This window comes from Bolinopsis microptera, chromosome 8 (genome assembly GCF_026151205.1).
Source record: "Bolinopsis microptera isolate Bmic1 chromosome 8, MBARI_Bmic_1.0, whole genome shotgun sequence".
Lineage (NCBI taxonomy): Eukaryota > Metazoa > Ctenophora > Tentaculata > Lobata > Bolinopsidae > Bolinopsis > Bolinopsis microptera.
The window spans coordinates 7,987,573-8,009,581 of NC_087079.1; the positions used below are offsets into that span (position 1 = coordinate 7,987,573).

Below are 22,009 nucleotides of genomic sequence, written 5' to 3' on the forward strand. Positions count from 1 at the left end.
AATTCTGTCCATTCTAATTCTTCGTACCTGGACTGTATCTTGAGTAGCTCACTTTTTAGTGTTACTTTAACTAAGTTCGTTGACTTAGTAAAGCTTATCAAACTGTCAATTTTTCGACAGTCGTTCCACATTTTTGTTGATTGATAAATAAAAGAGGATGATGGGTTCGGGGTGATGAACTGGTCTGAACGTCTTTGTGATGGTGATCTGTGGAGTAAAGATAGGAGTGAGATTGGAGATTCTAATCTGACAATTTTGAACAGTTCTAATAGACATGTGTATTTGTAGAGGTTGTGGACGGTAAGAAGGCCGTTCTTGTTAAACAACGGCTTTGTATGCTCTTTTTCAAAGAATTCCCTTCCTAGGATTTGTTCATCTATACAACGTGTTCTGGCACATGTTCTAAATTTATCTAGATATGCTTCAAGGTCACCAAATAGTATTCTGATACATTTTTTCTGAGTGATGAAGATAGGTTGAAGCATATTGTTACTCGACCCACCCCATACCGATATTCCAAATCTTAGGTGTGACTCAAATAACGTGTGGTACAATTCTTTATGGTGTTTTTTTGGGATAACGTGTCGTATTCTACTGAGTCTTCCGATCTCACACCTAAGTTTCGAGTTGAGGGCTCTTATTTGAACATCCCATTTTAGCTTTTCGTCAATAATAACACCTAAAAACTTGGTCTCTTTAACTCGCTTTATTACCGTATTATTCAGAGTTAGTATATACTCTGATTCGTTATCTGCCTCATTATCAGTAGCTGTACGTGACGGATTGAAGTGAATGTAGCAGCATTTCTTTATATTTATATGTAATAGGTTGCATTTCATGTACTGGTGTAACAAACGAAGAATTTCGTTTGCTCTTTCATACAGTTTTTTTCTACATTCATCTACTACGAATATGTTTGTGTCATCTGCAAATAGTATGAACTTGCCCAGATCAGTTGTTCTAAATAAGTCGTTAACATATATTATAAATAGCAAGGGTCCGAGACAAGAGCCTTGGGGAACTCCAAAGAGAACAGGCAGCTTGTCAGACTCTTCGCCCAGTACAGAGACATATTGATATCTGTTAGAGAGATAACTAGCGATGAGTCTATTGGCGTTTCCACGTATTCCATAGTTGTCTAGTTTATTAAGTAGTTTTTCATGTGAGATCGTGTCAAACGCTTTAGATAGATCAATAAATATTCCAAGTACATGCAGTTTTTTGCTAAGACAGGATTCTATGTAATTCACTGAGGAGTTGAGGGCATGGCTTGTGGAGTGATTTTTTCTAAATCCGTACTGGTTCTCGTAAATCATTTTCTGGGACTGAAAGAAGCTATACAGTCTGTTGTAAATAATTTTTTCAAATATCTTACCAAAAACAGCTAAGGTTGATACTGGCCTATAGTTTTCCAGCAATTCCTCATTATCCTTCTTGTAGATCGGACTGATTCTCCCAGTCTTTAAATCATCTGGGAATACTCCATTCCTCATGCATTCACTGTATAATAAAGATAGTATAGGACAGATCACTTTAGACGATTCTTTAACTACATGTATTGGGATGTCGGATGACTTCCCATTCTTCAGTTCAGATATAATCATTCTAACCTCGTCAGCTGTACAGTCATTCATGAAAATACTGGACGTGTTTGCTCTAGGCAGGTAGTCATAAAAACTAGGAAGATTGTTAATAGTACTAATCTTTGTATTCTAAATGGGGAAAAGAAGAAACATTGTCAGTCAGTCGAGAAAATTGTCAGTAAGGCTACATGGCAGCTTTGTAGATGTTGTGACTATGCTAGTAGTGGTATTGAGTATTTTATTTTATATCTTCATTTTCATCTTGTTTTGAGTTCTTTTGTTTCATAATCAATTTGTTATTTAGCTATATGTCAATGGAACTGCGATAACAAAAATATTACATAACAAGATGATAGGATTGGCAATACTTCTGCTCTGCCCAAATATTTCTGAAGGTGGGCAATCTTGACAATCATATTTAATAAAATAATTAACGTTCTTTATCGATCCTGATTTTATAACATTGTGGGCTTTATAATGAGCAGAGAAGGTAAAATTGCTCAAAACGTGAATATTTGATATTTCTACTAGTGTCAGCAGACAACAAATTTGAATGTGCAAACTGCACAACTAGAATGTGCTAAGTAATAGAATGTCCTAAGTAATAAAATTTGCTATTTACCAGAGTGAATATCAAGTGCTATATTCAGCCGATCATCGAGTGATTAGCTTTTCCCATTTATTCACGGTCTTCATAATATAATTTACCAATATTTATAACGTCACCTTTGATAATGTTTTCCTACGTCGCGTAGTAAACTTAACAATCTGGAGGGGGATTATCTAAAATATATCAGTGATACGAAAAGTTTGTTTAGCAGGAGCTTTTAAAATACATGTGTAAATCGTCTTCAACTTAACAATAATCAAAAATATCAATTTTTTACTCTTCCAGCACAGAATCTTACATGGATTCCTTTCTCTGTCTAAAATCAAGCCGTCATCTCCACCGACTTTTCCAACCAAGCCGTGGAGCGGATCTATGTGAGACTTCCTTGTGATAGATCCGTTTGGTTCAAGCTTTTCCTCCAACGTGAGCATGGTCCCAGCTCCCATGTTGAACTTCTCAGTAAGGTGGGTTAAGCAGCATACTCTTATTTTTACGTCACTGAGTTGGTTCTATTTATCAGATAGTTTTGGATTTTATTTTTAACTTTATTCATATTGATTGGATCAGTCTGCAAGACTGTTAAGATTGAAATTTTGTTAGAAAAGTAACGAAAGTGTATTTTATATCAACTTTAGGTAAAAGGAAACATTTATTGTAACGGTGCTGGAGAGACGACTGATTTCAATATGGGGAGTATCATGAAGTGTGAATCCGACAACAAAAACATCATTATTTTGTGAGTCTGGCCACATCCAAGAGTTGATATTCAATTAAATTTTGTTGATAATATAATACCTAATGAAAATGGTTAAAACATATAATATTTTATTTGAGCGTGCAAATCTAATCTAAATCACAAATAAATGATCACTCTTTAACAGAGTTGAAAAGACAGCTGACAGAATTAGAATTAGAATTAGAATTAGAATCAAATTTACACAGCAATACAATAAGAATAAAAAATAATTTAAGAAGCTTCAATCTGCTGTGCAGGACATTCAAGTCAGTCGAAAACTGTTAGCAGAACACCCTTCTAGGGACATAAGTAAGGGGGACTAGGGACATGGTTACAGAGTAACCATCAAGAACGAAGGAAGGGTTTTGTTTACTCAAGCGTTCACCTACAACGACGGAAACTGCCGTTTAGCTACCACTATTGTCAAAACACAAGTTTGGGAATACAGCGGATGGCTAAGCCTTGCTGTCAAAAATTCCGCTCGTAAGATCTCATGTTCTTTTATCTGTAAATCTGAAATTGACGCCCAGAATGAAATCGGTCACTAATTCCTTTTGAAATTGGGGGGGGGGGGGGGGGGGGTCCAACTACATTTTTTTACATGGCCTCCAGATTTTTGCCAAATGTACATGTACAAAAATGTACAAAAATGTACAAAATATGTTTTTTCCTGTTTTTCCTGGAGCCAGTGTTTGGAGCCAGTGTTTTCTGCACCGCCAGATAATATGCGAGAGGAGCCAGTGTTTTCAGCACCGCCAGATAGTATGCAAGAAGAGCCAGTGTTTTTAGACCGAACTCTGTCGAATGTTGCTCCTCCGAAATATGAAGAAACTGTTATAGCATATGGTGAAGAGAATGTACCAAGCTATGAAGACGTAATGGGTTATGGTGATGGTGATGGTGGTTATGATTGTGGTGGTGGTTATGGTGGTGGTGATGGTGGTGACTGATGAAAATAAATGAACAATCCACGTTAACCTAAATACGGCCACCCCGTATAGTAATCGGATTTTTGTGAAGATGTTGATTTTTTAAAGATTCCCAATTCTTGAGATACATTTCCGGCGAATGTTTACAAACTTCTCCTAAGCTAATGAATCGTATTCAAACATTTTTGTGTTGCTGCACTTCTCTTTTTATAAGTTTCTTCAAGGTTAATTTTTTACATTATATATTTTGATTTATAAATAAAGTTCATTAAAGTTGAAAATTTTTTTTCAACTATAAAAGTGGCCATTTTTTCAAGAGGCCACTTTTTATGAACATGGACGTGTGGAATGAGGAATACGTTACATATAATTAAATAAGCATGAGTCAAATTAATTAAATTAGAATTTAACATGAGTTAAATTAATTAAATTAGAATTAATTGAATTAGAACAATAGGCAATGTTTTCTTAGAAAAAATTCTTTATTAAGCAATTAAGATATTAAGATAACTCATTTTAACGGTCACCAAACCTCCACATGATCGTAAAGCCTATTTCTCATGCATGCCTCTTGTCATAATAATTATTTAGATTCAGATTTGTATTTTTTAAAGAAAAATGTCTGATTTGTGTGGTATCCCGTCCAAAAAATATATAGGGTACAAAATGCTGTCAGGGGAAAGTTAGCAAAAAGCTGTATATGGGCCAGCAAAATAATCTGCATCCTGTTCGATTTAACTCGCAGAAAGACAGCAATGATGAATAGATGGCAATTTAACTACACATCAAGGGCCTGCCAGCTGTTCTTGCAAATTAAGCTTGGTTTGAAAAAGAGATACACATTCTTTCAGGAGATTTGCTTTCAGGATTGAAATCTGGCAAGGTGAAGAGATAAATCCAGCGAGATTTTGTGGAACCAATTCAGGGATTAGGGATGATGTCAAAAACATTTTGAAAATAAGCTTACAGTTACCAATCTCAAAGAGGGTGCAAACTGCAAGGAATGAATAATAGCATTGAAGAATGTAAATTGAGGACTGCAAGGGGTGATTATTGTGCAGTTAGACTATAATGCAGACAATCATAGGAGAGTTGGTTCTGTTGGTGTGCTAGCTTCCAAATAGGCTGGTGCCGCTCTGAACAACCATTTTAACCTGAATTACAAATTAAAATCAATGTCGGATCCCCCCCCCCCCCCCCACCCCTCTGATATTTAAGGGAGAGAGGATTGTCTTATTTTCTTTGTTCCATTGATGTCATGGTAATCATTATATATAGATGCATTGATTATTCATCTAATTCTTTAATAGTTCAACATGGTTAGTGCTACTGCCTACTGGTGCCCCCTCTATGGTTGAGGTTGTTTCTCGATTGGTAGGGGAATATACATCTAAAACGCCGCAGAAACTCAAACTTATTGATGCTTACCTGGGGTGAGTTGCTCTCAAGATACATTTATATAAAATCTAAATGTATTGAGCTAAAGAATTAACAGAAATTGTTTCTGTGCTGGTAACCTTTATAGCTAGTTGCCCTAACTTTTAACGAAATACTGATCAAAAATAATAAAAATATTTTCAGGTACATATTGTTCACAGGAATATTCCAGTTTGCATATTGCTGCCTAGCCTTTCCCATTCAACTCCTTCCTCTCTGGATTCATCAGTGCTGTAGCTAGCTTCATTTTGGGAGGTATTTTAAGGTTGTCTGAAAGGTTGGACCGGAGGGAGTAGCTGTTGAAACCCTTCTCTGAGTAAGTTGTTACAAAAGAATACACAATTATAATTAATACAAATATAAATAAATACAAATTTAAATAAATACAAATTGAAGAATAAAATAGAGTAATACAAGTGAATACGTGAAAGTGTTACTTGGCACTCTCTTCTAACTCACTCCAATCTATGAAAGAATGAGTGAATGTTATGTATGACTCAACTAATACTCTCACTCTACTAAATAACAAACTACTATCTAAATATACCATCACTATAATATTATATTAAATGTCAATAAAGTCTTTTAAAGTGATGGTTATGATTTGGTTTTAGCAATTATTTTACTTAAATTCATGCTTGATAGGTAGACAACATCATTTTAAACACGTACGCAAAGTTACACTCCCAGATTTACTCCCTGATCCTCGTAATTCCATTTAGAGTATCACCCTGTTACGTCACGACAAGGTTCTACAGAGGCTCGAGTGCGGGTCGGTCCATTGTTTTATTAGTGTTTAGCCCCATAAAATGAGAGTTAATCACGGATATTTCCGCATTATAATGGTTGATATGCATGAGTTAACTATTGTTATTCAAAAATAGCGCTTTATAAACTTAATATTGGCTGGCACCGACGAAAATATCAAAATAAATCGCAGTAATAGTACAAAAATGAGGGTAAATTATAAGCACAGAACTGAAAAGAAAGATTAAATGGAGGATACGACTAAATCGCGATTCCAATGTTTGATAAATGACATGCATCAAGGCAAATTGTGGCCCTCTTTGGTATTCAAAGAGATATAACCAGTGTAGGGAATACCATCAGGGTTCGGGAACTTTTCTCTAATAGCTGAAACAACGCAAGCCGGCAGAATATACCTAACATTCCTAGAAAAGTCTGCGCTGGATATCATGTTAATAAACATCCGATAAGAACAGAATCTGTACTGCTTATTGGTCAACTTATTCTTTAAAAACTTTGCTGTTTTTGCAGGATCAGAAATTTGCATCGAATATAGGTACCGTCCAAAGTCCAGACCTTCTTTACTTATCACATTAACTTTGAACATGTCAACTTGTGTGATACATTGTTTGTCTCCTCTGTGCGGTGCGATAAACTGTGACTCAAGGCAACACACATTTTCTTGTTCTGTTGCCATGGTTACGCAACCCCCACACGAACACCATTCATTGACAGGTTTATTTATCCGATCCTGGTTTAGATTGGCATAAAATGTATGGTCCAATTCTTCTGGTATTTCGTCATCCTCGCTCTCATAAGCCGGTGGATCTACCCAGTCCTCATCGCTCTCATGGTCTGATCCGGGTTTAATGAATGGATTGAAGTGATCAAGTTTTTCTTGGGACTGGGAGTTAGCTGATTCTTCGTGATATGCTTGATCTTCGGAACTACCATCACTGTTTTCATAGTCAGCATCCATATTCTGAAGATACAACGAGGGAACTTTAATTCTACGATTGTGATACTTCTGCGACTGTTCCAACAACTGAAGCTGATTCGGGCAAATCAGACGGATTATCTGAAGAGCTGCAGGGAGGAGCAGTTTAAGGAAAGGAATCTGTATCAATAGAAGAGCTGAACTCATCCATATCATTGAGTGCTCTCCTCGTTACTCTTGAACGGTTAGTGCTGGCAGGAGTTTTCCCCTCGTTCATTTGGACCTCCCCGTTAAGAAACAGCAAGAGTTCATCTTTTTCAGGGTGAGTGTTTGGTATGGCTTCAGGATTAAGTCGCAATTTCATCCTTTGTTCATAGCCCATTAACTTCATGACATTGAAATCGCTAGTTTTGTAATCCGAATCATTAAAGTGATCGGAACACACGTAATAAGCTTTCATCTTGCTCTCACAAACGTGGTTTGGTTGCCTGTTCACCCGTTTATCCCACTTCTGCCTCATCTTCCCGTTTTTTGGTACGGCATGTAGGATTAGAAATTCCCTCCCAGGTCTTTGTGAGGAGTCTCCCACCTTGTGACTACAACCTCCAACAACGCAGGATGATGGCATAATGTCAGAAAGGCACCATTATCGACAAAACTTTTAGCTATAAAAGAAGAGTGATCAACATAATTAATTAGCAACTGTTTTTAATTTAGAAAAATTGCAGGGCAAACCAAAAACGGGTCAAGAAACGTTAAAAATCAATTGTGTAGGAAGTAGGAACAACAAATTGTTGCAAGGATTACAGCCTGCTCTAATGCTGCCCCGCGGTATGGGACCTTGCGGTGACGTATCAGCTGAATGTTTGAGAGGGCGTAATTCGATTTCTGACGAGTTTCAAGTTTTAAAAGTGCCTGGATATTGATTGGCATACTCTACTCCTTCATGTACGTGGTTAATTAAGCCATTTAGAGGAAGTGAATTTTTAAATCATAACCATCACTTTAAGATTAAACTACTAAATTCTATTCTTAGGCTAAACTATTAAATCTTCCAAGATCTCTTACAGAATCTCCTGTACTTGTAACATTAAGATGAAGATCTGATATTTATGAGTAACTGCTGTAGTTGTGTAGGCGTGTCGATATTGGTGAACAACACACTGATGATAAACTGGAAATAAGGACCATGGGGGAAAATACCGTGAGTGAATAGTAAAAGTAAAAAGTAAATACCAAGTGAAACCAGAAAAGGGAAAGAGGAAGCAAGAACTCCTAGGCAAACATACTATACCGTCATGTCACTACTTACCACTCTTTCCGTGTCACAGATCTGACGTATCTACTGTCGACCGCGACCGGAATCTTCGGGAACTAAATAAACTGGGACACTCCTCTCTCTTCTGCGGACCGCTACTCGCTAGAGTCTGGAGTCGAATCACTACAGGACCACAACTCTCCCTTCTGCCTAGGGTCTGTCGTCAATCCGGTCTTCGGAGTCCTTCTACCCCCAACACTGTACATATATATATGTATGTACATATATATATATATGTATGTATATATGTATGTACATCACTGGAAACTAAAACCTTTGCTATAGGGAAATACAGGGTTAGATAGGTTGAATAGGTTAACAAACTAAAAGATAGTGAACTTATATAGAATTAAGATTCTAACAGTAGCTGGGGCATTCATTTATGATGTGGTCCTCGGTTTCAAGGATTGGTGTTTCAGAGAATGGTAGTTCTTCGAAGAACCGCATGACGTCGGTGTCTGAGGTGCAGCAAAAGCGACATGTTTTCAGTGCTGTGTTGTAGCGATCTCCAGTGTAGCGACCTTTCTCTATCCTCAGATCGTGACTGCTAGATCGAAGTTTCGCAATGTTAGCTCTTTTAACCCTGCATGGAAGCTGTAAGTACGGTTCTTCACCAAACTCAGCTTTGACTGCAGTGTAGAATGACATTTTAGTCTGGTTGTGAAGATCCTTCTTCCAGTGGTTAACAAAAGTTTCGTGTATGTGTTCACGAGCCGCAAGGGTGTGAGGTAGGTGTGGCTTAACGACAGTGCTCGTCTTGATGATAGTAGACCATGCATCATACCAGGTAAGGTTCAATTGTTTCTGCTCCTGAAATGTATTATATGGTGCAAGAGGGTGTTCACGTTGCCTACTACCGCTCGCGCTTGTTATGCTCTACAGAAGTAGGCAATGCATTGAGGGAGGACGGTCACTGTCCAGGGGGTTCTACTTGTATCGCCATAGCAGAAATTGTTATTTGCCTTTTTGTTGACACCCAATCTCCATTTAAGAATTTTAAAGTGAGTAGTTTCATGAGCATCTTTTGCTGCTGCTTTGATTTTTCGAGAGGATGGCTTTCACGATGTTGGTTGATGGCAGTGAGTAGTTTCATGAGCATCTTTTGCTGCTGCTTTGATTTTTCGAGAGGATGGCTTTCACGATGTTGGTTGATGGCAGCCAAATAGGGCATCCATATATGTGGCCACTGGCTTGACTAAGCTATCAATGAGTTTTAGCATCGTGTTAGTGGTAAGGGCTCTCGTGTCAATAGTTCGTCTCAAAGAGAAGAATGAGCGAAGAGCTTTCTGGGAGGTATATTATGGCTTGAGAGTTTTGTGCCTACTTCAGAAAAACGTTGATTGTAGACCTAGAAATAGCAAAATTTAGGATAACTTCAATGTGAAGATTTCATTGCATTTAAAGAAATTAAATGTGCACCACCAATTGCAATATTGATCTACTATAAAAATATGCCGAATGAGGCCCCCCCCCCCCCCGACATGTGACATTGGCACTTTCAAATGCCCAAAATTCAGTCTCATCGCACTTTCCCAGCAATCTTGATAGGGGTACAGTTTTTGATCCCTAGTATTTATTGTTAATAAAATGGGACCTTTACTGATAGTTTAAATTCGACATATGACGTCATCTAGCGTCATCTAGCGTCATCTAGCGTCATCTAGCGTGAAATATCGCCAGATGATGATAGATGACGCTAGATGACGCTAGATGACGCTAGATGACGCCAATTAGCGACATTGTCGCTAAGTGCACGGCACCTTTCGAATGTCGCTATCTAGCGCTATCTAGCGCTATCTAGCGCTATCTAGCGCTATATGACGCTATATGACGCTATATGACGCTAGATGACGCTAGATGACGCTTATAAGCACGCAGCACTGACGCCAGGCGACAGATAGCGCTATTTTCATAAAATTTCCGCCCTTTTTTTTGCGACATCTAGCGGTATCTAGCGCTATCTAACGCTATATGTCGCAACGACATCTGACGCAGCGCTATCTAGCGCTATCTAGCGCTATCTGGCGCTATCTAGCGGAGAATGTCGGTTTGTGACAGTTTACGCTAGATAGCGCTAGATAGCGCTATCTAGCGCTAGATATCGCGGCGACAGCTAGCGCTAGATAGCGCTATCTAGCGTAAACTGTCACAAACCGACATTCTCCGCTAGATAACGCTTGTTAGCGCTAGATAGCGCTATCTAGCGGAGAATATCGGTTTGTGACAGTTAACGCTAGATATAGCGCTATCTAGCGCTCGATATCGCGGCGACAGCTATAGCTATGGCTATAGTTGTTAAACGTTAAATATCTAACGTTGGTTATAAGTTTTATTTTTAACGTTGCAAAACGTTTATTATTTGACGTCAGATCAAGGTTACCTTACTAACTATAAGCACAGTTTAAGATTCAACTACATTTTAAAGTTGTATGTAGGTTACATATAATAATTATAAAACGTTGTTAAAGGTTAAATATCTAACGTTGGTTATAGGTTTTATTTTTAACGTTGCAAAACGTTTATTATTTGACGTCAGATCAAGGTTACCTTATTAACTATAAGCAGGGTTTAAAATTCAACTACATTTTAAAGTTGTATGTAGGTTACATATAAAACGTTGTTAAACGTTAAATATCTAACGTTGGTTATAGGTTTTATTTTTAACGTTGCAAAACGTTTATTATTTTACGTTAGATCAAGGTTACCTTATCAACTATAAGCAACGTTCAAAACTCAACTAAATTTTAACGTTGTATGTAGGTTACATATAAAAACTTTGCCGGCTGGTATAGGCTTAGACTAATATTTTGAGAAAAAGCGGCGCGTGATAGTAAATTACGAGTATCACCCGTTAACGAGTGAGATTCGTCCAGTATAACCTGTTTATGCTCTAACCATAGCCCTCTCGCTAGTAGTACGCTTAGACACATGGCTATGTGAAAGAAGATGATGTAAAGATCTAAATGTTAAATTAGCATTTGCAAATTAATAGTATTGAAATCTCGCACAGCAAGTTATTAAAAGAATGTAATGAGAGTCGAGCCGAATTTATTGTTCAGTAATCACATATATCGTACCCACGAGTTTTCAGTTTACGAACTACGCGCAAGTGTGAAGTGCAAGCGCGAAAGCTTTAGTGCAATTTAGCTACGAAAATAGCCAAAACCCTTAAAATGCGATGCATTCAGTATTTAGAATTAATATATTATAAATTTATAAGTTATGCCAATCCTCTTACCTGGGGACCCAGGCTATTATGTACATGTTCATAAACATTAAGATTTGGCGAATAAAGATTTGGCGGAATGACAGGCTGAGCGCGGCCCAGTAACAATCCTCGGGATCGGAATTATTTTGGATAAATACTTTACAGCTTTGAGCTTCGAGTAATCTAATTGACGATGTTTGTTGTAGCGCGATGCACTACTGGGCCGCGCCGCGCAGCCAATAATATAATGCTTCTTGCAACCACTAGTGCTTTACTAAACATACTTGGTCAGTACGTTACTTTATGTACGAACTTTTAAAAGGTATCGAACTGTACAAATTTTAAAAAGCTGTCGAGGAATTTTTACCGAATTTTTAAAAAAAATTTTTTTTTTAATCAGTAATCACTTCAGTCCGAAAAATTTGTTATTTTTGTCCGGGAGGTTACATTTCAGATTTAAAATATTAACATGCATCCGCACGTCATCGTTTCCCGCCATTTTAACACAAATTTTTGCAATTAGCTTTTTATTATATATTTCGAAAATTTATGAGGCGAATTTTTCCCAAACTAATCCCAAACTGAAAAAACGTGCCGAACTGTACGAATTTTTTACGACTTTTGTACGAACTGACCAACTATGTTACTAAATTGGCGATATGCACCATGACTGGGCCTCGCCGAGCTGTGAACATGAACAGTGAAGGATTGACATCGTGAATCAACGCGATGCGTTACTGTGAGTGTGTCGCGCCGCGCATCCAAAAATGCTTCTCGGTATCCAATAATGCTTTTCGGCGAAATGCACCACTGAGCTGTGAAAGATTGGCATCATGAATCAACGATGTTAGTAACTTGTATAAATTTCGTCGAAATAGTACGTGCCGCTTTCTTCCGATCCCGAAATGTTAAGGGTCGACGGTCGTTTACATATTAGTATTACGTAATCAGCTGAGGAGGTTGGGGTTTTCAAATGATTATTGATTACGCTAGTGTGATATTGACATAAATATAATAGCTATGGTAAAACTGATTACGGGGTATGTGAACGACCCCTCATTGTTAGTAATCATTTCCATACATAGCTATTAAGCTATTAGTATTATGTCACAATCACACTAGCGAGCGTAATAATTTGGAAAACCCCGGCCGGCGGCATCAGGCCCTTTATATAATTATAATATGTAAACGACCCCTTGATTAAGTGATATTTAATATTTTGTTCCACTCAGCCGAATATTTGATAAATCGAGTGTAATAGTTGGGTGACTTCGACGAGCCGCGCAAGCTTATAGTTATATCATTTGCATTCTCACTTAAATTATAATTAATTTTCATACACAGTAAAAATTAATTTTCATATAAAAAAAGATTGGGTGGGAAAAGACAGGCTGCGCTTACGGTCCCAGTAAAACACACACACACACACACACACACACACACACACACACACACACCCACGCCCACACCCACACCCACACCCACACCCACACCCACACCCACACACACACACACACACACACACACACCCACACACACACACACACACACACACACACACACACACACACACACACACACACACACACACACACACACACACACACACACACACACACACACACACAGAGAGTTAGGATTACTGTTACTGTGATACTGATAGGATATGATATCTTGTGCTATATGTAGCGACGACATCTGACGCAGCGACATACAGCGCTAGATAGCGACATCTAGCGCTAAATAGCCTGGACTGTCACGACCCAAAATTTTTCGCTATTTAGCGCTATCTAACGCTATTTAGCGCTATCTAACGCTATCTAGCGCTATATGTCGCAACGACATCTGACGCTATATAGCGCTATCTGGCGCTATATAGCGCTAGATAGCGTGAACTGTCGTAAACTGACTTATCCCGCTATCCAGCGCTTGATGTCGCCTGCGTCAGATGTCGTCGCGACAGATGTCGTCAGATGACGTCAGATATCGCTAGATGGCGTCAGATAGCGTCAGATGTCGCGGCAACATATGACGCTAGATGACGCTAGATGTCGTCCCTAGAATTTTTATGAAAATAGCGCTATCTGTCGCCTGGCGTCAGTGCTGCGTGCTTAGTGTCATCTAGCGTCATCTAGCGTCATCTAGCGTCATATAGCGTCATATAGAGATATAGCGTCATATAGCGCTAGATAGCGCTAGATAGCGACATTCGAAAGGTGCCGTGCACTTAGCGACAATGTCGCTAATTGGCGTCATCTAGCGTCATCTAGCGTCATCTATCATCATCTGGCGATATTTCACGCTAGATGACGCTAGATGACGCTAGATGACGTCATATGTCGAATTTCAACTATCAGTAAAGGTCCATAAAATGCTCATTGTAGCCAGTTATTTCAAGATTTTCATCATCATCATTTATTATGTCATTTGCTCGGGGCTGTATCATCAGCAATATAGAAATGCTGGGCCCTTTTATTAGCAAGCTGCACATGCCTGCTGTAGCAAAAAGAGCCAGCTGGTGAATATATAATCTAATGATGTTTAACATGATACCTTGAAGTCTTGAATAGTGGGTGGCTTGTTGTACAGCCCTTACATTGGAACTCAAATATCAAGTTTCATAGTCGTTGCCGATTCGTTTTGTTTTCTACCACAGTTTTAGCACTACAGTCCAGGTTTCAAATACCATGAGTCTTTTAAAGGAGATCATGGACACAACCCGGACCCCAAAAATCTGCTTATATTTGTTCACCGGTCGATTGAAGGGTCGTTTGAACAAGCATTGAATTCATGAAATACTGTTATGTAATTCTGTGAATGTTTACTATACAAGCTATAGATAACACAGAGCTATAATAATAATTGTGGAGGGTAACAGTATAAGCTTTTCCAACTGCTGAGTCCCTGAGTGAGGTGGCTCACGTGATACAGACACAATCATAATCAGGGAGAAATTCAACATTGTCGAGGAAGCTATTGAGTATTTAATTTTATATCGTCATTTTCATCTTGTTTTGAGTTCTTTTGTTTCATAATCAATTTGTTATTTAGCTATATGTCAATGGAACTGCGATAACAACAATATTACATAACAAGATGATTGGATTGGCAATACTTCTGCTCTGCCCAAATATTTCTGAAGGTGGGTAATCTTGACAATCATATTTCATAAAATAATTAACGTACTTTATCAATCCTAATTTTATAAGATTGTGGGCCTTATAATGAGCAGAGAAGGTAAAATTGCTCAAAACGTGATTATTTGATATTTCTACTAGTGTCAGCAGACAACAAATTTGAATGTGCAAACTGCTTTTAAAATACATGTGTAAACCGTCTTCAACTTAACAATAATCAAAAAAATCAATTTTTTACTCTTCCAGCACAGAATCTTACTTGGATTCCTTTTTCTGTCTCGTGAAAGAATTTTAAAGCTAGTGACCGATTTCATTCTAGGTGCGGAAACTGACAGCAAAACAGATATCTCAGATATAAGTTGGAAACGTGTGACACAACGTACCCAGCTCATTCCAGCTGACCTGGAAAAGTTTGACCTGCACCTAAAAACTTCAAGTTATATGAGGAGTAATGATGCAATTTTGGTAATGTTCCATAATAAAGAAGAAAGGGCAGTAGGAGGTATTCTTATCATATTCTCTAACGCTGTGGTGTATGATCTATTGTTATGTCATGATCTGATTGAAGTGCGTATTTTCTCGAAATATCTTATACCTGCAGAAATAGATAAGCATTGGGTAATAGAAAAAAATGGTTATGGAATCAGAATACGTTGTAACGGAGTGCTGGTCCTAGACACAACAGTGTCCTCCAGGACATGTGATAGTAAATGGTCTGATCAGAGCAAGTACTGGGGACAAAAAGTGAGCAGTATAAGGTTTTCAATTGGAGATAGTTATGACACTGCGACAAACTATTATTACATAGATTCCGGTTAGTTATTTGGTAGTTATTTAGTTAATTGACAGATGATAATTCCTTATTTGCAACTTATTGATTGAAAGTTAAGTTGGACGCCAAGTTATCATCAGTAAAAGTTTAAAATTTCGTTTTGAATTGGCAATTTATACGATTCATCAATGAACAAACCTTAAATCAATCTTATTTTAGTTGCAGAAAGTGATGAGATTGAGATCAAGACTAAAAAGACGTCTGCAATGACTATTATTATTATAATCGTGGTTATATTATTCGTTGGCGTGGTCGGTGTTTATGTTTATCATGATAATTGCAAGGATATAGCTGTACAAAATAATATGCGAGAGGAGCCAGTGTTTTCTGCACCGCCAGATAATATGCGAGAGGAGCCAGTGTTTTCTGCACCGCCAGATAATATGCGAGAGGAGCCAGTGTTTTCAGCACCGCCAGATAATATGCAAGAAGAGCCAGTGTTTTTAGACCAAACTCTGTCGAATGTTGCTCCGCCGAAATATGAAGAAACTGTTCTAGCATATGATGAAGAGAATGTACCAAGCTATGAAGACGTAATGGGTTATGATGATGGTGATGGTGGTTATGATTGTGGTGGTGGTTATGGTGGTGGTGATGGTGGTGACTGATGAAAATAAATGAACAATCCACGTTAACCTAAATACGGTCACCCCGTAATCGGATTTTTGTGAAGATGTTGATTTTTTTAAGATTCCCAACTCTTGGGATCATACATTTCCGGCGAATGTTTACAAACTTCTCCTAAGCTAATGAATCGTATTCAAACATTTTTGTGTTGCTGCACTTCTCTTTTAATAAGTTTCTTCAAGGTTGTTTTTTTACATTATATATTTTGATTTATAAATAAAGTTCATTATAGTTGAAAATTTTTTTCAACTATAAAAGTGGCCATTTTTTCAAGAGGCCACTTTTTATGAACATGGACGTGTGGAATGAGGAATACGTTACATATAATTAAATAAGCATGAGTCAAATTAATTAAATAAGAATTTAACATGAGTTAAATTAATTAAATTATAATTAATTAAATTAGAACAATAGGCAATGTTTTCTTAGAAAAAATTCTTTATTAAGCAATTAAGATATTAAGATAACTCATTTCAACGGTCACCAAACCTCCACATGATCGTAAAGCCTATTTCTCATGCACGCATATTGTCATAATAATTATGTAGATTCAGATTTGTATTTTTTAAAGAAAAATGTCTGATTTGTGTGGTATCCCGTCCAAAAAATATATAGGGTACAAAATGCTGTCAGGGGAAAGTTAGCAAAAAGCTGTATATGGGCCAGCAAAATAATCTGCATCCTGTTCGATTTAACTCGCAGAAAGACAGCAATGATGAATAGATGGCAATTTAACTACACATCAAGGGCCTGCCAGCTGTTCTTGCAAATTAAGCTTGGTTTGAAAAAGAGATACACATTCTTTCAGGAGATTTGCTTTCAGGATTGAAATCTGGCAAGGTGAAGAGATAAATCCAGCGAGATTTTGTGGAACCAATTCAGGTATTCGGGATGATGTCAAAAACATTTTGAAAATAAGCTTACAGTTACCAATCTCAAAGAGGGTGCAAACTGCAAGGAATGAATTATAGCATTGAAGAATGTAAATTGAGGACTGCAAGGGGTGACTATTGTGCAGTTAGACTATAATGCAGTCAGTCATAGGAGAGTTGGTTGTGTTGGGGGGGGGGGGATCATTTTTTTTTGTCCGTTTTTGTCCGTTTGGTACCTATATTTTCAAAACGGACAAAAAAAAAGCGGGCAAAAACGGACTCCTCCTCCTCCTCCTCCTCCTCCTCCTCCTCCTCCTCTTCCTCCTCCTCCTCCTCTTCCTCCTCTTCCACCTCCTCCTCAGTCATCCTCCTCAGTATTCCTCCTCCTCCTGAGTCCTCCTCCTGGGTCCTCCTCCTCCTGAGTCCTCCTCCTCCTCCTCTTCATCCTCCTCCTCTTCCTCCTCAGTCCTCAGTCCTTCTCCTCAGTCCTCTTCCTCAGTCCTCCTCCTCATTCTTCTCCTGAGTCCTCTTCAGTCCTCCTCCTCAGTCCTCCCCAGTCCCCCTCCTCCTCATCCTCCTCAGTTCTCCTCAGTCCTCCTCCTCAGTCCTCCTCAGTCCCCCTCCTGAGTCCTCCTCCTGAGTCCTCCTCCTCCTCCTCCCCCTCCCTCTCAGTCATCCTCCTCAGCCATCCTCCTCAGCCATCCTCCTCAGTCCTCCTCAGTCCTCCTCCTCCTCTGCAGTCCTCATCCTCCTCCTCAGTCCTCCTCCTCCTGGGTCCTCCTCCTCTTCATCCTCCTCCTCTTCCTCCTCAGTCCTCAATCCTCCTCCTCAGTCCTCCTCCTCATCCTTCTGGTCAGTCCTCCTCCTCCTCAGTCCTCCCCCAGTCCCCCTCCTCCTCCTATTCAGTCCTCTTCCTTCTCCTCCTCAGTTCTCCTCCTTCTCTCCTTCTCATTCCTCCTTCTGAGTCCTCCTCCTCCTCTTTCTCCTGAGTCCTCCTCCTGGGTCCTCTTCCTCCTCCTCCTCCCTCTCAGTCATCCTCCTCAGTCATCCTCCTCAGCCATCCTCCTCAGCCATCTTCCTCAGCCATCCTCCTCAGTACTCCTCAGTCCTCCTCCTTCTCAGTCCTCCTCAGTCCTCCTCCTCAGTCCTCCTCCTGAGTCCTCCTTCTCTTCCTCCTCTCCTTGGGGGGGATCATGTTTTTTTCCCGTTCGAAACCCTATAGTTTCAAAACGGACAAAAAATAGAGCGGACAAAAACGGACAAAAACGGACAAAAAATAACAAAAATTGAAATAACATTTAGATGCTTCCTCCTCCTCCTCCTCCTCCTCCTCCTTCTCCTCCTCCTCCTCCTCCTCCACCTCCTCCTCAGTCCTCCTCAGTCATCCTCCTCCTCCTCCTGAGTCCTCCTCCTGGGACCTCCTCCTCCTGGGTCCACCTCCTCTTCATCCTCCTCATCTTCCTCCTCTGTCCTCAGTCCTCCTCCTCAGCTCAGTCCTCCTTCTCAGTCCTCCTCCTCATCCTTCTCCTCAGTCCTCCTCCTCCTCAGTCCTCCCCAGTCCCCCTCCTCCTCCTATTCACTCCTCCTCCTCCTCCTCCTCCTCAGTCCTCCTCCTCAGTCGGTCCTCCTCCTTCTCAGTCCTCCTCCTCCTCCTCAGTCCTCATCCTCCTCAGTCATCCTCCTCAGTCTTACTCCTCCTCCTGGGTCCTCCTCCTGGGTCCTCCTCCTCCTCCTGGGTCCTCCTCCTGGGTCTTCCTGATCCTCCTCAGTCCTCTTCCTCTTCCCCTCCTCAGTCCTCCTCCTACTCCTCCTCGTCCTCAACAGTCCTCCTGCTCCCCAGTCCTCCTCCTCCTCCTGGGGCCTTTTCCTGGGTCCTCCTCCTGGGTCCTCCTCCTCTCCTCCTCCTGCTTCTCCTCCTCAATCGTTCTCCTCCTCAGTCCTTCTCCTCCTCAGTCCTTCTCCTCTTCCTCCTCCTCCTCAGTCTTCCTCATCCTCCTCAGTCCTCCCCCAGTCATCCTCCTCCTCATCCTCATCCTCCTCAGATCAGTCCTCCTTCGCCTTCTCAGTCCTCCTCTTCAGTCCTCCTCCTCCTCCTTTTCCTGGTTCCTCCTCCTCAGTCCTCCTTCTCCTCCTCAGTCCTCCTCAGTCCTTTCCCAAGTCACCCTCATCCTCATCCTCCTCATCAGTCCTCCTTCTCCTCCTTCTCAGTCCTCCTTCTCAGTCCTCCTCCTCCTCTTCTTCCTGGTTCCTCCTCCTGGGTCCTCCTTCTCCTCCTCAGTCCTCCTCCTCTTCCTTCTCCTCCTGGGTCCTCCTGATACTCCTCAGTCCTCATCCTCCTTCTACTCCTCAGTCCTCCTCCTCCTCAATCCTCCTCTTCCTCCTAAGTCCTCCCCTCCTCAGTCCTCCTCCTACTCCTACTTCTCAGTCCTCCTCCTCATCAGTCCTCTTCACCAGTCCTCCTCCTCAGTCCTCCTTATCCTCATCCTTCATCTCCTTTCTCCTCCTCATCCTCCTCATACACCTCCTTCTCCTCATCAGTCCTCCTCCTCACTCCTCAGTCCTTCTCCTCCTCCTCCTCCTCCTCATCCTTAGTCCTCTTTATCAGTCCCCATCAGTCCTCCTCCTCCAGTCCTCCTCCTCCTCCAGTCCTCCTCCTCATGGGGCCTCCTCCTCCTCTTGGGTCCTCCTCCTCTTGGGTCCTCCTCCTCATCCTTCTCCTTAGTCCTCCTCCTCCTCAGTCCTCCTCTTGAGTCCTTCTTCTCCTCCTCCTCCTATTCATTTCTCCTCCTCAGTTCTCCTTCTCAGTCTCACTCCTCCTCAGCCCCCCTCCTCTTCCTCCTCAGTCCCCCTCCTCAGTCCCCCCTCCTCCTCTTCCTCTCTTTCATCTCTCAATAATTTGTTCAATTTATAATTATTGTTGGTGTTATTGTTTACATAATTTATTGTTATATACTAAAATGTTTTTAAACGCATTTGAGTCTGACTCAAAATGTGCTCAAGAATCTTTGTGTTTAACAAAGTTTTACTCTCCAGTAATAAAACTTTTCATCCCTATATTTTCAAAACGGACAAAAATTAACGGACAAAAACGGACGAAAAATAACATGATCCCCCCCCTTCTGTTGGTGTGCTAGCTTCCAAATAGGATGATGCCGCTCTGAACAACCATTTTAACCTGAATTACAAATTAAAATCAATGTCGGATCCCCCCCCACCCCTCTGATATTTAAGGGAGAGAGGATTGTCTTATTTTCTTTGTTCCATTGATGTCATGGTAATCATTATATAATATAGATGCATTGATTATTTATCTAATTCTTTAATAGTTCAACATGGTTAGTGCTACTGGTGCCCCCTCTATGGTTGAGGTTGTTTCTCGATTGGTAGGGGAATATACATCTAAAACGCCTCAGAAACTCAAACTTATTGATGCTTACCTGGGGTGAGTTGCTCTCAAGATACATTTATATAAAATCTAAATGTATTGAGTTAAAGAATTAGCAGAAATTGTTTCTCTGCTGGTAACCTTTATACAGTAGTTAGTTGCCCTAACTTTTAACGAAATACTGATCAAAAATAATAAAAATATTTTCAGGTACATCTTGTTCACAGGAATATTCCAGTTTGCGTATTGCTGCCTAGTCGGAACTTTCCCATTCAACTCCTTCCTCTCAGGATTCATCAGCGCTGTAGCTAGCTTCATTTTGGGAGGTATATGTCTTGAGAGTTTTGTGCCTACTCCAGAAAAACGTTGACTATAGACCTAGAAATAGCAAAATTTAGGATTACAACATACAAGAGGGAACCCTCGTGTTCGAGCTGGAAAATTATTGAAGGTCGAAATACAATAAAAGGGCAAAATATTGTCTTTTAGGTGTTCGAAATGATATTTAGATTCTAAATAAATATTTGATTCAAATTATTTCGTCCTTTACCAGGTCGAAATTTTGTAAAAAAATTGGGTTTTTGTAACTTTATGCCATTGGCTGCTAAAATAAGTAGTTTGAAAGGTGCTTGGCCGGATATCATAACAATGATTTCGGCTCATCATGATCAGGGTAGCATGAAACGTATATACAATAATTATATATAAAGTATTTCCAGGGAAAAAAATCAAAAGGAGGGGTCAGGCCATGATTATCAGATTACGTAATATTGCTGCCAGGAGGGGGGGTTGGGTCTTGATAACGGTTGATTATGGAGGGGGGATAAAAATTGCTAAAATATTGATTACGTAATATGTGAACGACCCCTAACCTTCAAATTTTTGAAATTCAGGCTGTGGCACACAGAGCGCACTACATTATAAAAAGTTTAAGATTTTGCCCCCCCCCCCCCCCTCTCCCCCATAAAGAAATTCATCCCTACACGTAATGTGTTGAAATATTATATTGTTAGGTTATAATATTGAATACTATGCGTCAATAATGCTCATGACCAGCTCAACTAGCCCCAGTCATGAGTCATCTTGCTCATCTAATTGTAATACCTTACATGAGATTAATTCTATAGATTTATACGTCTTGAATTGTCAGGAACATTATATATATACATTATATGTATATATACTGTGCTGTTGAATAATCCAACCTGAGAATACCTAAAGCTAAAGGCTGCAAATTTGGCGAATTGTTCAGCTTTATTTAAATACTAAATCACCTCAAATTAACCTCACCTATTCTCAATTTATCCTGTTGTCATTATTTCAGTGTGTCTACGAATACAGACAAATCCTCAGAACGTTGCTGTCTTCAAAGACATCTCTGTGGAGCGCGCCTTTGCAGACTTCATATTCGCACACTGTGTCCTCCATTTAGTTGTACTCAACTTCATTGGTTAATAAACTGTACCAATTGGCTGGTTAAGTACAATGAATATTAGATATGTGATATGTTTAGTGTCTGGAATTCCATAAACCTTTAAAATACTTGAGAAATTACGTACCAATTGAATGCTATTGAAATATTTTTTGACTGTATAACTTATATTTTCATGAATGATCTCTAAACTATATTAATTTTGTGTATTTACTCGTC

The 22,009-nt window shown here is 39.8% G+C and overlaps 2 protein-coding genes across 3 annotated transcripts in view; both read left to right on the forward strand.

The window, feature by feature from the left end:
- LOC134819453 (dolichyl-diphosphooligosaccharide--protein glycosyltransferase subunit DAD1-like) overlaps positions 1-21,990 on the forward strand; it is a 78,273-nt gene extending 56,283 nt beyond the window's left edge. Inside the window, exons 2-4 of the mRNA XM_063829409.1 lie at positions 20,298-20,415; positions 20,569-20,684; positions 21,683-21,990. Coding sequence (XP_063685479.1) covers positions 20,306-20,415; positions 20,569-20,684; positions 21,683-21,813 — 357 coding nt within the window. The 5' untranslated portion in view covers positions 20,298-20,305 and the 3' untranslated portion in view covers positions 21,814-21,990. The remainder of the gene's footprint in view (positions 1-20,297; positions 20,416-20,568; positions 20,685-21,682) is intronic.
- LOC134819451 (uncharacterized) lies at positions 1,702-16,668 on the forward strand. 2 transcript variants are annotated; one of them, XM_063829408.1, is made up of 3 exons: positions 1,702-1,978; positions 14,962-15,456; positions 15,634-16,668. In XM_063829408.1, the coding sequence occupies exons 1-3, from the start codon at positions 1,933-1,935 to the stop codon at positions 16,080-16,082; spliced, it is 990 nt and encodes a 329-aa protein (XP_063685478.1). In that variant the 5' UTR covers positions 1,702-1,932; the 3' UTR covers positions 16,083-16,668. The 2 variants fall into 2 exon arrangements, with proteins under 2 accessions (XP_063685478.1, XP_063685477.1); XM_063829407.1 differs by lacking the exon at positions 1,702-1,978 and adding an exon at positions 14,557-14,647.
- Positions 21,991-22,009: the final 19 nt, after the last annotated feature.

Bases quoted from the DNA above. Each gene is read 5' to 3' on its own strand.
- LOC134819451 (XM_063829408.1), top strand. From the start codon at position 1,933: ATGATAGGATTGGCAATACTTCTGCTCTGCCCAAATATTTCTGAAG. The intron at 1,979-14,961 runs GTGGGCAATCTT...ATTTCATTCTAG, and splicing joins CTGCCCAAATATTTCTGAAG to GTGCGGAAACTGACAGCAAA. The intron at 15,457-15,633 runs GTTAGTTATTTG...ATCTTATTTTAG, and splicing joins CTATTATTACATAGATTCCG to TTGCAGAAAGTGATGAGATT.